Raw genomic sequence first — 14,161 nt, forward strand, 5'->3', positions numbered from 1 at the left:
CCTCTACAGAACCGAGCCTCCCTCAGGGGCTATAAGGGGGACCCCCTAAGTCCCAAACACTGCTTTTTAGTCGTTTTTCGAAAAACTTTCTATGCCAAACTCTCTCGCATACTCTGACAAATTGATTGTAAAAAACCTAAGGACCGAAAGTCTGTCTTAGGGCCAAAAGGCCAGCCAAGTCGTGAGACGGCCTACGCCTCTAGGCTATGGCAACTCCCTCACCACCTTTTGCCCGAAGGGTAGCTTTGGCTCCGAGGAAGTTTTTTGCAAGAGATATGTTCAAAGACGAGACAGAGGGCAGAGGCTCAGAAATACAATAAAAATCGATTAAAAAGCGTATACACACAAGTACTTTAAAGGGCCTCGATGGCCACAAGCGTTATGGTACAATAATGTAAGTCCTAATCTATTTACATGGCCCCTTTGGCCTAGGTCAAAACTCAGGGTCGCCAGTGTCAACGGTCGGTGTAGGAGGAACCACCTCCTCTTCGAACAACCTGGCTAGTGCCATGCCAGGGGCCTCAGCCGCCTCCACCAGCTTCATGACCTCCTCCTTAGCCTTCTCATCATCCTCAGCCATGATGTAACCATCACTGATGGCCTCAAGGTCGATGCTGGCATAGTGCAAGGAGATGATGGCCAGGGTGCGCTTGACACCCGTGTGCAGCGCCCCCCGGAGCCGCTTGTGGACTCGGCCGCTCAACGCGATCAAGCAGCTCCTGAGGGAGCTACCCAACTCGACCCCCCTGACCTCTAGGGCCTCGCAGGTGGTACAGGTGGCACTCTGCAGCATGTTGTGCTCTCGGATCTCAGCCTCGAGCACTACCTGCACTACGATGGAGGCCTCAGCTGCCCGGGTGACCTCCTTCTCCAACCCTACGCCAAGGCAGGCGGGATGGGGTTAAGCATGAAAGAAAACAAGCCAAATAGGGGAGCAAGCCTATGAGACTCACCCTTGGCTTTCTCCCTCCAGTTTTGGACCTCGATCCGAGAGGCCTCGGTCGCCCTGGAAGCCTCCCTCTCCAGCTCTACGTCACATTAATGAGTTAGGGGTCGAACGCAAGAAAGACAAATAGAACAAGGGGCGCGGCTCAACAGGACTCACCCTCAGCCTTTTCCTTCTAGGCTAAGGCCTTGACCCAGGAGGCCTCGGCCACCTTTACAGCCTCCACTAGGGCACCTTTTGTCAGCAGGTGCGCGCCCTGCTCCGCCCCTAGCTGCCCAGCGATGGCCTTGGTAGAGGCCACCACTTGTTCGGCTCAGGACCTAAAGGTGTCACGCTCGCTGGCCACCCAGGTCAACTCCTCCTCCAGCTCCTTGATCCGCGCCACCAAAGGGATGGCTTGCTCCTGAGCCATGGTCGCCTCGGCCTTCATATTAGCACAACAAAGGCGGAGGTCCTCCACCTCCGTGCTCTGCGCTGACAGAAGCTCATTAGCATTGGTGAGTAGGTCCTTCTGTTGCTGGAGCTAGTCCTAGACATCCCTCTCCCACCAGAGGAACATCAAGTTCCCGAGGGACCAGGCCTCGAGCTCCTAGATAGGTAGAATAAACATCAAGCACTGTGAGAAAACTTAGGAAAAAACGACACATCACGAGGAAAGAAAGCGCGCACCTAGGTAACGCTAGGTAGGTCGTTAGCCACGATGGACAGCGCTGTCCACAGCGACCGCTCCGCCAGCTGGCGGAATTGCTCGAAGGAGCCCCAGCACCTCCCCTCGTCCACATCCTCAAGAACGAATAGAGGCTCCCCCTCAGGGTCATCCTAGCTCCGCCACAAGACATGCGGGCTATCCTACCCGCGGGGCTTGGGTTGTACCCGGATGAGGGCTGAGCTCCCCTCGCCAGAAGTCAGAGCTAGCTGCTCCGCGGTGCTGGCCGCCTCGGCATTCACCACCTCCTTCCCCTGGGAAGTATCATCGGAGGAGGTTGAATGAACCTCCACCTCCTGGGCGCTCTCCTACGATGACGGTGGGTCTTGGACCGGGGGCGGTATCGAAGCTTGCCCCACCTCTGTCTCCGTATCTTGGGCTGCTGGCTTCACCGCACACAAGTTAGCCTCTGTCGCCTCGGCCTCGATGGTCCCGAGAACTCCAGCCTCAGCCACCTCGGCCTCGGTGGTTCTCGGAGCCCCGGCGTCTGCCACCTTGGCTTCGGAAGCCCTGGAAGACCCGACCTCCATCACCTCGGCCTCAGAGGTCCTAGGGGCCTTGGCCTCACCCTTGATGGCCTCAGCGATCAAAGGTGCCTTGGCTTCACCTAACTCAAGGACCCTGGCCTCGCGGGCGTAGGCGCCTTCTCCCTCGCTTGCTTCATGGCCACCTCGATAGCCTCCTCTTGGGCGACCGGCTCCTTCGAGTCGGCCCTAGCCGATGCTGCGCCACGCTGTATGGCGGCCTATGCCTCCACCACCCATCGGGCGGTGGAGCTGGTGCTCACCTTGAGCGCCTTATGTGGTGCCAAGGCGGGTGCTTCCGCCTGACGCTTCCGGCTGAAGACAAAACACTCACGAGGTTAGCATACGACCAAAGAACGAGTGGGAGATGCTACAAACTCCACTGACAAAACACTTACCTCGAATAGGGACACAATAGCTTTCGCACCACATCCCTCATCCTCGACAACGGTGGTGGCACGGCCCCCGTGTCCGCTGGTATCGGCCGGCCCTCGCTGGACTCCAATGCCTCGTCGGTCCTCTACGAAGGCGGTTGGGTCGCCCCCACCATCGCCCACTCCACCTCCATTGTTGAGCCCACCAGGCTGACAGCGCGCTTCCCCAACACCCGTGTCTCAAGCGTGTCAGCCTCAGCCCTAGGGCGGGCGATCACCAGCCCCGAGGCGCCCTCTCCTTGTCCTCCTAGAGACGCCAGGCCGCTCGTCGATGCCACGGGCGCCATCTCCCTGATGTCAAGGAGAAGGTCCAGAGGACCCAGCCCCACCTCGCTCTTGTCGTCATCGCTCGAAGAATCCATTGACGATGATGACGGAGATGGCTCCACTGGGAGACCGTCGTGCCTCTATTGCCAGCGACATTTCTCTAGTTCATCGCGCTTGAGGCTCTTCCTCTTGCGCCTCGCCTCCTCGGCATCCTTCTGCTCCTTGTACGCCTCGGCGTGCGCCCTATTCTCTGCCTACCGCTCTACGTCCTCAGGAATGGGCGGCGGGGAGGCTTGCACATCCCTCATCCCCTATAGGAACAGCAAACGCAAGTAAGGGAACATATTGAAAATGTAAGGAGCAAGGAGGCCTCAGGGGCCGCAGCGATGCATGACTCACCAGAGAGATTTACCCCTGCGATAGGCGCATCGGGAACGGGGTCAGATCACTGCTCCTCTGCCGCCCCTCCACCGTATCTCTCACCTGATGCAGAATCTCCTTGTCGGAAAGGGCGATGGCGGACAACCGGATGCCGTCGATTGGCTCACTTGGTGTCATCTCAAACAGACGCTGCCACCGAGCCATCAGCGGTAGCACCCTCCAGCGGTGGAAGGTCGCCATGACCACGGCCGCCGTAAGGCCATGGCTGTGCAGCCTCTCCAGCGCCTTTAGGAGTGGCTGCAGCTTGGGCTAATTAGCCAACAGGACGCCATACCTCCACCTCTCTAGCGGGCTCTCCACAACCCGCCCGGTATAGGGTGGAAGCCCGCCATCATCATTGCAGAGGTAGAACCAGCTATTGTACCAGCGGAGATTGGATGACATGAGCTGGGCCGGGATGTAGAAGGGCTGCCTGTCTTGGCGCACTTGGAGAGTGTAGCCACCGGACCTCAACGCCTTCCGTATGCCCATCATGCCCGCAGGCTTGGTGTTGAGCCCTGCCCGAAAGAAGTGGAGCCACAGCTCCCAGTGGGGGGCGATGCCTAGGTACCCCTCGTAGACAGCGACGAAGATGGCCGCCTATGCGATGGAGTTGGTGTTGAAGTTGTGGAGCTCCACGCCATAGTAATGCGGGAGCGCCCACATGAACCGGTCCGCCGGCAAGCCGAGACTGCGCTCGTGGAAGGCCACGAAGCTCACGATGTAGCCATCGTGTGGCCTCGGCTCCAGCTCGCCCCCCGGAGCAATCCACTCTGGTCTGTCGGGGTCAGTAACCGGACGGAGGAGACCGTCATCGACGAGTGACTGCAGCGTCGCTGCAGACATGTCGGACAGACCCCAAGGATCCGCCTGGACAACAATAGTGCCACCGGCCATGGGTGCGGTGGAGAATGTGGCTACGACGGTAAGGCGTGCTCTCGCTATCCCTCTTTCTCCCTCTCTCCTTTCCTCCCCCTTCTCCCTTCTTCTCCCTGGCGCTCTCTTTCTCTATTCTTAGCAACCGCTCGAGGGCAAAAGGGGCGAACAAAGGCAAAAAAGGTTAGGAGGGGCGGGGTGTGGCTCGTCACATATTTATGAGGGAGGGAAGAGGGCGAAATGGACAGGCGATGAAACCGGGGAAGTTTCCCTTAGATCTAGCGTAGTTAATCCGGATCTAACCAAACCACCCATGCGTCCACCTTCTTCTTATTAACCGCGTGCACACAGTAACGTCCCATCCATAGACGTCACGTCGCATTCGACCATAGCAACGGCAGGCGCCGTTCTATCTCCCTGAGGAACCGCCTCAAAAGGCACACCCACCGTCGTCAGCCGATGGGAATGGAATATCCCCCACCTGATTCCTTTCATACTAAGGAACTGGGCACCAAGCCCGTTACGGTCTAGGGGTTCGAAGGTTGGGCCCCTGAGGGTCTTGACAGCTGCCCCAGGATAAACAGAGTTAGGGATGACTATGGGCGAACCCATACATGGCTGAGGCCTAAGCCAGCAATTGCTTGGGATGCCCTAAGTCGTGTCCGAGACCGACAGGGAGGTCTCTGAATGGGATCCCACCGTAGGGAGGCATCGAGCCCCCAGGGCCAATCGAACAGCCCTAGGACCCACTAGAGAAGCCCTCTGGTACTTTTGGAGTGCATCTCTAGACCGCTAGCTGACCCTTATCGAATGGGGCATGGGCCTCCACTCGGACTTACCCGGTAACAGCTCACCGGAGGTGTCACTGCTCACCCACCGAGGGTAGCCTGGCATACTCCACCCCTCCTTCCAAACAAAAAGGATGCCCAAGGGCCGCACAAAAAAGACAAGGAAACTCCTGATCGCCCTCTTGCTCTGAGCAGAGGCTTAGGGGCTCTTCCTACAACCAAGCCAAGACCCAGCAGCCCGAACTCGCACTCGGGGGCTTGGCAAACGTGATAAACACCCCCTCCTTCTGAACGAAAAGGATGCACTAGGGCCGCACAAAAAAGATAGGGAAACTCCCGATCGCCCTCTTGCTCTGAGCAGAGGCTCGGGGGCTCTTCCTGCAACCAAGCCGAGACCCAGCGACCCGAACTCACACTCGGGGGCTCGGCAAACGCGATAAACACCCCTCCTTCCGAATGAAAAGGATGCGCGGGGGTCGCACAAAAAAGACAGGGAAACTCCTGATTGCCCTCTTGCTCCGAGCAGAGGCTCGGGGGCTCTTCCTGCAACCAAGCCAAGACCCAGCGACACAAACTCGCACTCGGGGGCTCGGCAAACGTGACAAAACCCCCCACTCAATAGGGAAAAAGCCCCTGGAGGAGTAAATCCACTCCTCCAGGGCCTCGGGGGCTACACCCGGTGGGTGCGCTCACACGCACCCACCGAAGCCTCGAGCACAAAACACAATCCCAACGGAAGCTGCTGCGAGCCAAGTCTCATCAAAACCTCAGGGAGAGTGCTCGTACTCTCCCCGAGGCTCGGGGGCTACTGTCGGGTACCATAAAAAGGGGTCCCCCTAAGCAAGAGCCAAAAAATCGCTTAGACCTTGTAAAAATCGAAGCCAAGAGACAACCATCGGCAAACCCCCACCTTATCCGAGGCTCGGCTGGACCGCCCGGCCCACCTCGAACAATATCCGGGCTCACCCAAAGTGGGCTCGGCCCAGAACGAAACCACGAGGCCTTGGACGAGGTACCGATTCTCTGACTCGCTCGAGGCCCCACGCGTAAGGCCTCGGACGAGGTACCGATTCTCTGACTCGCCTGAGGCCCCACGTGTAAGGCCTCGGATGAGGTACCGATTCTCTGACTCGCCCAAGGCCCCACGCGTAAGGCCTTGGATGAGGTATCGATTCTCCAACTCGCCCAAGGCCCCACACGTAAGGCCTCGGATGAGGTACCGATTCTCCGACTCGCCCGAGGCCACACGCCACAAGGCCTCGGACGAGGTACCGATTCTCCGCCTCGCCCGAGGCCCCACGCCACGAGGCCTCGGACGAGGTACCGATTCTCCGACTCGCTCGAGGCTGGCTCGGCATCAACCCCGTCACCTCTGCCTTGACTGACTTCTCTGACAGGACGTCACATCCAACCAACGCGTCCAACCACTCCCATGACGTTAGCCGAACGATGGCTCGATATAGCGGAGTGGCCGATGAGATGGGAGTCACATCGACGCCATGTCGTCTAGGACAGGATGGGGCAGGGGTTACCGGCCACTGTGCTTGGCACTGTGCCCATGACTGACACCCATACTGCACTGTGCTGCCTAACCCCTGCTCCAAGGATAGTGTGGCGTGGAAGGTCAAGTCTGGGTCCCTATAGCCTCAGAATCGACGTACAAGACCAACTGCTCCCTCTGAGCCTTGGCTATCCGCTTCTAGGCTCCTGTAGCCTTGAGACTCGTGCCTGCCGAGCCCCCACAATGGTTCAGCCTCTGCATCGACTAGGGCTTGGCTCTCTACGTTGTCAGCACTCTAGGACCGGGACGTCGTCTGCAGTACGCACCATACCCTGCGTCAAGCCATAGGAGCTCCCACATCATGCACAGGGCCAAGCCCTGTATCCTCGGAGTCAGCACACCTGCGTCATCGCCTCTACCTAGCCTCGGCTCCCTACGCCGGTCAAACATACAGCAACCAGCACGCCTCCAACAGAAGAAGCCGCGCATGCCATCACAGGAGCTCCCACGTCGCACAGGATCAGGCGTGACCGGTGCGTCGCTCTAGTGCATTGAGGACAAGGCCGCTCCACCGACCATGCCACCACAGTGACGAGCTACAGGGCTTAGACATGCCGCCTCTGCTCACAAAATGCCATGTAGCAAATCCATGTACCGCCCCCGTGCCTCCCTTCGACTATAAAAGGGAGTGACCGGGGCCGCTTCTAGAGGGAAGACACACACGTGCAAGCAACGCACAATGCTCTATAACACACACACACTTCCTTACTACAAGAGATCAACTTCTCAAACAACCCATGCTACTCCGCGCAGAGACCTGGGACTAGCTCTCTCTCTTGCTCAGCTTATAAGCCCCTACTACAAGCACCTCAGTGCAAGGAATACAAGATCGCTCTCTCAGACTGGATGTAGGGCAACTATTGTCTGAACCAATATAAACCTTGTGTCTCTTTGCATCACTATCCAGGATTAGGGGCACGCAGTACACTTTCACTAGTCGGTTGAGGACCCGCCGGACCCAAAACACTGATAGGCCCTTTAAATGTTTCACCGTAGAACTTTTCATATCAAAGGTTAAATGATTGATCAACCCAAGCCAAGCATCCCATTAAGCGAAATAGAACCTCCTTTATTAGATCTATCACTCATGATTCGACTTAGAGTTCACATATATCGACCTAAGCCCATCTTCTAGGACCAGTGCTTATGCTTCCTTAATCCAATGGTCGATGTGAAGCCATGACTATTTACTAAAACAAACTCTCAGAGCCGATCACTTGCATTGGTTGTTGGCTTTCATAGCTGATCTTAATGAAGACTCCTTCCCATAACTTGCCAGAAAAGCATTCAAAGTCTCCTAGTTCCTAGAAGACTGGATCGACTGTTGTGATGCTCATAGACTCATCAGCGTGAACCAGCTCGACATCATCTCCATGCTATTGAATCAAACACTGATGCATGGTTGATGGCACACAATAGTTCGCATGAATCCAATCACGACCAAGGAGTAAATTGTACGACCCTTTTCCATCGATGACGAAGAATGTGGTGAGCAGAGTCTTACTTTTGATTATCAATTTGACATTTATTGCCCCCCGGGTCTTAGATGCATTACCTCTAAAATCCATAAGCATCATGTCAGTCTCCATAAGATCTCCTGGTCCTTTGCCATATTTATGAAAAGTGGTGTAAGACATAAGATTGACATAAGCACCTCTGTCCACCAACATCTTGTTTATCGGCTTCCCATCAACAAAACCTTTCATATATAAAGCCTTTAAGTGCCGATGCTTTACTGGTTTATCAAATACTGTTTGTTGTACAACCGTCAACCTAGCAACTATCTCCTCATACTCTGATTCATCGAAATCTAAATAAACTTCTTGATTTGTCGGAGCTCTGAATTCTGATAGCAATAGAAAAGTCATCTGTATATTAGCTGATGGTTGCTTTCTATCAGCTGTTTGCTTAGTACGCCATACTTGAGGTTTACCGGATGCCAGAGCTTGTTCCAACTCTTTATTCCTTAAGCGTTGTACCCTTCTCTTTTGGCTTCTTGTTAAACCTCCTAGACACCATTGGCCTTCCTACCAAACATATTCTCTTTCATTGCCTTTCTCTTCATAATCAGCCTAGTCTTGGTCAGCAACTCGCTTTCCAAACTGATCATGAACACTTTTATTTTTTAAGTACCGATCCATGTTATTATGATGATATGCATCTTGAGCATGGATAGACCGGCGGTTGGTTTGAGATTGCCTAAACTTCCAATATTGATTGCTACATTCTGGACAGTCATGTCTGGTAGGCAACTTCAAACCTTTATTCCAGCAATGTCTGAAGAAAGGACAATTCCAATGTGATTCGGGTTGTTTCCTTCCGTATCTCTCTTTTTTCAGTTGACGCTGCTATTCTTGATCCTTTAACCAACGCTGATAATCCTTTTCCTTCTGTCGCTGCCACTTATTCAACAGGATCTGAGATGTAACTCGCGGCCTTCTCGCCCCATCTTTTGATGTTTTCCCCTGCTCATATTAGCTCTTTTGCTTAGCGCGACGTCTTCTAATCTCTCTGTACTCGTCAACTGATATTTGTATTTTGGGATCGACTATTCTAGCTTCTCTTGATTTGGTTGATGTTAGGACCTTAGTCTTTCCTTTGAGTAACCCAGCATTAACCTTGTTTTGATCTCCTGGGAAAGGATTATCATCAACTTTCATTTTTCGAGGCGTATCAAATTTGAGCCTTCCTTGCTGAATAGCCCTCTGTATATGTTGTCAAAAGATTCTGCATTCTTTAGTGGAATGAGAAGTAGCATTATGAAACTTGCAGAACTTCTTATTCTTCAACTGATCTAGGGGCAACATAACATGATTATCGGGCAACTTAATTTATCCCTTCTCAAGCAAGAAATTGAAGAGCTTGTCTGATTTAGTGATATCAAAGTCATAGCTCTCATCGACTCCTCTTCCCCAAGAATTTGGCACCATTACTGTCTTTTTGCTCCAATTCCATTCAGCTGCCGCAACCTCTTCTTCTTCATCTTCATAGTCGTCATCGACTGAGTATGGATTATAAGCTTTGGCCATTGTGGTACTCTTCTGGAATCGGGTATCTCTATGCATACTCTGGAATTGGCTATTAAGCGCTATCACTCGTTGAGCCAATTGACTCAAGTTGTCAAATTCTTGTCTCAACAGTTTTTCTTTCTACATTGGTAGCATTCCTTGAACAGCTAAAGCAGCTAGTTGATCATCAGTCAAGTTTAATGATAAGCATAAGTTCCTAGTCTCTCGGAATCTCTATAGAAACTCAGTGCCTGATTTATTAGTCTTCTACCTTATAGTTCTCAGATTGGTAATCTTTCTTTCCCTAGTCCTAGTGTAAAAATATGTATAAAACTTCTTCTCTAGGTAGCCCAATTGACAATGGAATTGACTGGTAGTGATGAAAATCAAGTGAAGGCTAGCCCTGACAGGGACAAGGAGAAGAAACGAACCCGATGGGCATCCTCAACTGATGCTTCACCCAATTGTGTAAGATACCGACTGACATGTTCTATCATGCTTGTACTGTCTTGGCCAGTGAATTTAGCGAACTCTGGGAGCCTGTAATTTATGGGAAGAGCGACCAAATCATATCATTCTGGATATATGCGTTTGTACGAGAAGGTCAGCCCTTTTGGCATCAGACTGAACTGATTCTTCATCATCTTGGTCACCTTCAACAGCAACTCATAAGTATTTGAATTTGGATTTCTCTGCACCCGTTGACCCATCTGTAGATTGAAATCCTGTGTGTTTTGGTATCCTGAATTCGGAATCATGTGAAGGGTGTTATAATCTGTGCTATAGTGATACCCTTGTGGAATCTCTATCTACTAGGTCCTTTGTTGGTTTGCTGCTTGAAGTCTCTGATTATAGACATAAGGATCTATATCTCTATGGATCCTTTGAATTGAGGGTGCTATTTTTGAGCCGACAGCGATATGTGGCCTGATGTGCCAAAATTGATCACCTGATTCTGACTTTGCCCCGCCGGCTGTTGCACATATTGTACTGGCAGTCTAATATCAATGGGGCATGAGGCAGAATCATGCAGGCCGTAATACAATAATAAGATCATGGAGCTAACAGATCTTTCAACATATCTCTACTTCAACGATCTCATGATGTAAACTGTTCGTGAAAGCTCTCGAAAATAACCAATTCAGGCATAGCACACAGCTAAGGTCATGCCCTCTCAGGAATGGATCTACCAAATAATGATCCCCATTCCACGGTGCTAACAGTGGGGTATGAGGCAGAATCACACAGGCCATGATAACAGGTCATGAAACGGCTTTCGCTAGCCAATAGATCTACTCAAAATTAGACACGCCTTAGCCGCACGCTATGCATGATTAAGATTGATATAAAACAACCGATAAAACATAACTCATCGTTTAAAGTGCAGATTAGATTAAATTTAGATTAACAAACGATTGGTTAAAAAGGATATAAGACCGATCTATATCAATCCCAATCAGGCGAAGTGATATTGCTATAATTAAATAAATAATGGAAGTAATAAGCAATATCGGTAACTTAATGAATCTATCCGAAGGAACGCCACCCTTAGATAGAGCTGATAATTTGACCTTAATCTAGTTCAAGCAGTGGAGGTCGACTGGATCGATGCAGCCTTACTTGAACTAGACAAGAGTCGATAACTAAATTATACTAGAGTCGCAGTGGAGGTCGACCGGATCGATGTTGCCGTACGAACAGAGGTATAAGCTATGATGGTATTTACAGACAAGCAGTGGAGATCGACCGGATCGATGCAGCCGTATTTGCTGAAGAACTCACCGAGATCTACTCTACTCCTACTCCTAAGGGGTGAACGGAGCAAAAAAAAAAGTAAAGAACTTGTATTTGATTGCTTGTGTGTTTTTTACAATAGTCGGGGTTTGATATTTATACACAAAGCCTAAAAACGAATCATACTCGAGTACGACTCAGTACAATCTTCGGCATAGAGGAAAACATTCCTAATTTAAGATAACTTAGACCATAATATTTCCCTTTTTGTAGAGTCATATATATAGTTTCCTGGTACCAACCGTAGCTCATCATCCCTATCTGCTAACGTCGTCCTAAGAGATCCGATTCCAGAGTCGTATCTGAATCAGCTGATATCGATCTTCATACAATCAATTCCTTAATTGGCACAATCTTGTAAGCCTACGAGTTCATGCATTCTTGTCCCAAATTTAGTGTAAACATAATCACAGTAGAATATTTGGGCACTTGCTATATGTGTAAGCATCACTGGGTTGGGCGCTACCTGTCCCCGACCGCCGGGCATGGCAATTGCCAATTGGCATGTACGTCGACCTGAACACTTAGTAAAAAAAATCACAATTCAAGTAGCTGTATCAGCCGCTAGTTAGTGTAGTTATTAATTTGTTCTTGTTGCTTCTCTGATGTTTGCTCTGTGTTGCTTCGCAGAAGGTACTGCAACGTGCATTTGTAATTTTGTGGCGACGCAGCATACCGTCTACTAGTCAGACAAAGAGCAAAATTAAAGAACACCTCGGCAACTGTAAAGAACAATGCCCCCCGTGATGCTTCTCTGCTGCCATTGCATGGAGTTGTTTAATTTCCCTCCGATGGTGAAGTTATGTATAGTATACCGGCCTAGGGTTGAAAATCTTCATCAGATCTTTTGAGCGTACGTTAAATATCTCAAATATGCTTGCGTCATCAGTGACATTGATAGAAACCCAGTTTTGTATTGGTGTGCTTGGGAAGTTTCAGGCATAGTTCTTTGGCATCTTTGGAAATTTCACTGCCCCGTAGCAAGACCAGCTCTACGGTTAAAACAATACAAAAACCTAAAACCTTTCATCTGACTCCAATGGAGGTGCTTACGATCGTTGGCAATAAGCAATACGAACAAAAGATCAAGTCCCTTGTTTAATCAGGCTAGTTGGTGCACACGCAATTGCACGAGCTGAGCTGACTGCTGAGTAATATTACTGTATTAGTTAGTGCATATAATACGTCGTCAGTCCCCTCCGTACAGTCCTTAAATCTTCGGCCTCCGCCACCCTCAGGCCACCCCTTCTGTCCTTCACAAATCTTCTAGTTGAGTAGAGGCAGAGCACACAGCTCTTGGTTGTTCGGGAAGGCCACCCCCCCCCCCCCCCCCGATTCCTTGATAACACCTGCTGCAACAATCTCTGCTCTCGTGTTCATCCGCCAAGGTCCATGCCATGTCGCTCACGGAGGTCAGCCTCCACTTCTGCTACCTCCACTCCCTGTCCATCGTGCTTCTCTACTTCTTCTACGTGATCTCCTGATCGGCCGCCTCCCGCCAAGTTCCGATCGAACAAAGCTTTGGTTTGATTCAGAGCCGAAGCTTTGTTCGCTCTACCCCCCCCCCCCAAAAAAAAAAAAAAAGACTACTACTAATTACTCAATATGCTTGTTCCTCTTAGTTCTTCCATGATCTTGTCCCGTTCTTCTCCCGGCCCTCTCCTGTTTTGCTGCTAAGTTCCGTGCCTACTCCTACACTCGATCAATCATTCGACTAGGAGCAGTGCGCGGCAGTGTTCGAAGCAGGTAAGTGAAGCTTCCCTTCTGAAGTAGTAACTAGGATGGTTCCACCGGCGGCCGCCCAGGGAGCGCGCCGCGCCGCGGTGACCACGGAGGAGGAGCGGCGGCGCAACCGCATGACCTCCAACCGGCAGTCGGCGCGCAAGTCCCGCATGAAGCGGCAGCAGTACGTCGACGACCTGACCGCGGAGAACGAGCGCCTGCGGCGCGAGAACGAGGCGATGCGCGCCAGCGTCGGCGACGTCCTGCAGCAGAGCCGTGCGCTGGAGCAGGAGAACCGGGTGCTCGCCGCGCACGCGCGCCAGCTGTGCGCCGTGCTCCTGCTGCGGAACTCCCAGCTCCGCCTGCTCGGCGACGTGGCCGGCGTACCGCTCGACGTGCCGGGCGTGCCCGACCACCTCGTGCAGCTGTACGGCGGCGTGCAGATGCCAGTCACGCCGCTCTCACCGTCGCTGTCGCCGTCGCCGCCGCCACCGCCCCTGCAACGGCAGTTGCCGCTCGAGATCCAGCTGATGCTGCTCCAGCCCGACGTCATGGACGCCGTCGGTACGCTCGAGTTCTGAGGTGTGAGTGCGCATGAACTATTTATTGTTATCGTGTGAAGTCTGCTATGTCGCTGGTGTGCAGTGTGCTGTTCTATATTCGCGCTTTGTTTGCTGTATGATGTATCCTCACGCACCAGGAGTACTGCTGTATCATGTTATGTATGCTTGTCATGTGAACAATCCAACGTACTGTAAGTGTGATGTGTTAATGTCGTCGGCGATCGAATAAAGAATGTATGTATGTTTAAGTAAGTTGTATGACAGCATGAGGCATGCAGAAAGCTCGAATGTGAAATATAATACTGTACAGCCTTTGTCTCAAAATAAACAAATCAATTTCTAGAATCATCAAGTTAAACTATCTTAAGTGTGATCAGCTTGAAAAGGGTAACATCATCTATGACACCGAGCAAGTACATTATAAAAAATATATATTTCATGATGTATAGCGATTGAAATTTAAATTTAGTCAAATTTAAAATAATTAAATTTAGGACAACTTTAGAAGTTGTTTTATTTTGAGATGCGAGGTTCTATATCTGTGGACTGGAC

The 14,161-nt window shown here is 51.5% G+C and overlaps 1 protein-coding gene across 1 annotated transcript; it reads left to right on the forward strand.

Moving 5' to 3' along the window:
* Positions 1–12,674: 12,674 nt before the first annotated feature.
* LOC136540030 (bZIP transcription factor 53-like) lies at positions 12,675–13,896 on the forward strand. The gene has a single exon (XM_066532013.1). The coding sequence runs from the start codon at positions 13,106–13,108 to the stop codon at positions 13,625–13,627; it is 522 nt and encodes a 173-aa protein (XP_066388110.1). The 5' UTR covers positions 12,675–13,105; the 3' UTR covers positions 13,628–13,896.
* Positions 13,897–14,161: the final 265 nt, after the last annotated feature.

This window comes from Miscanthus floridulus, chromosome 2 (genome assembly GCF_019320115.1).
Source record: "Miscanthus floridulus cultivar M001 chromosome 2, ASM1932011v1, whole genome shotgun sequence".
Lineage (NCBI taxonomy): Eukaryota > Viridiplantae > Streptophyta > Magnoliopsida > Poales > Poaceae > Miscanthus > Miscanthus floridulus.

What these genes read in the sequence shown, in the direction of transcription:
- LOC136540030 (XM_066532013.1), top strand. Translation starts at nt 13,106, where the DNA reads ATGGTTCCACCGGCGGCCGCCCAGGGAGCGCGCCGCGCCGCGGTGACC.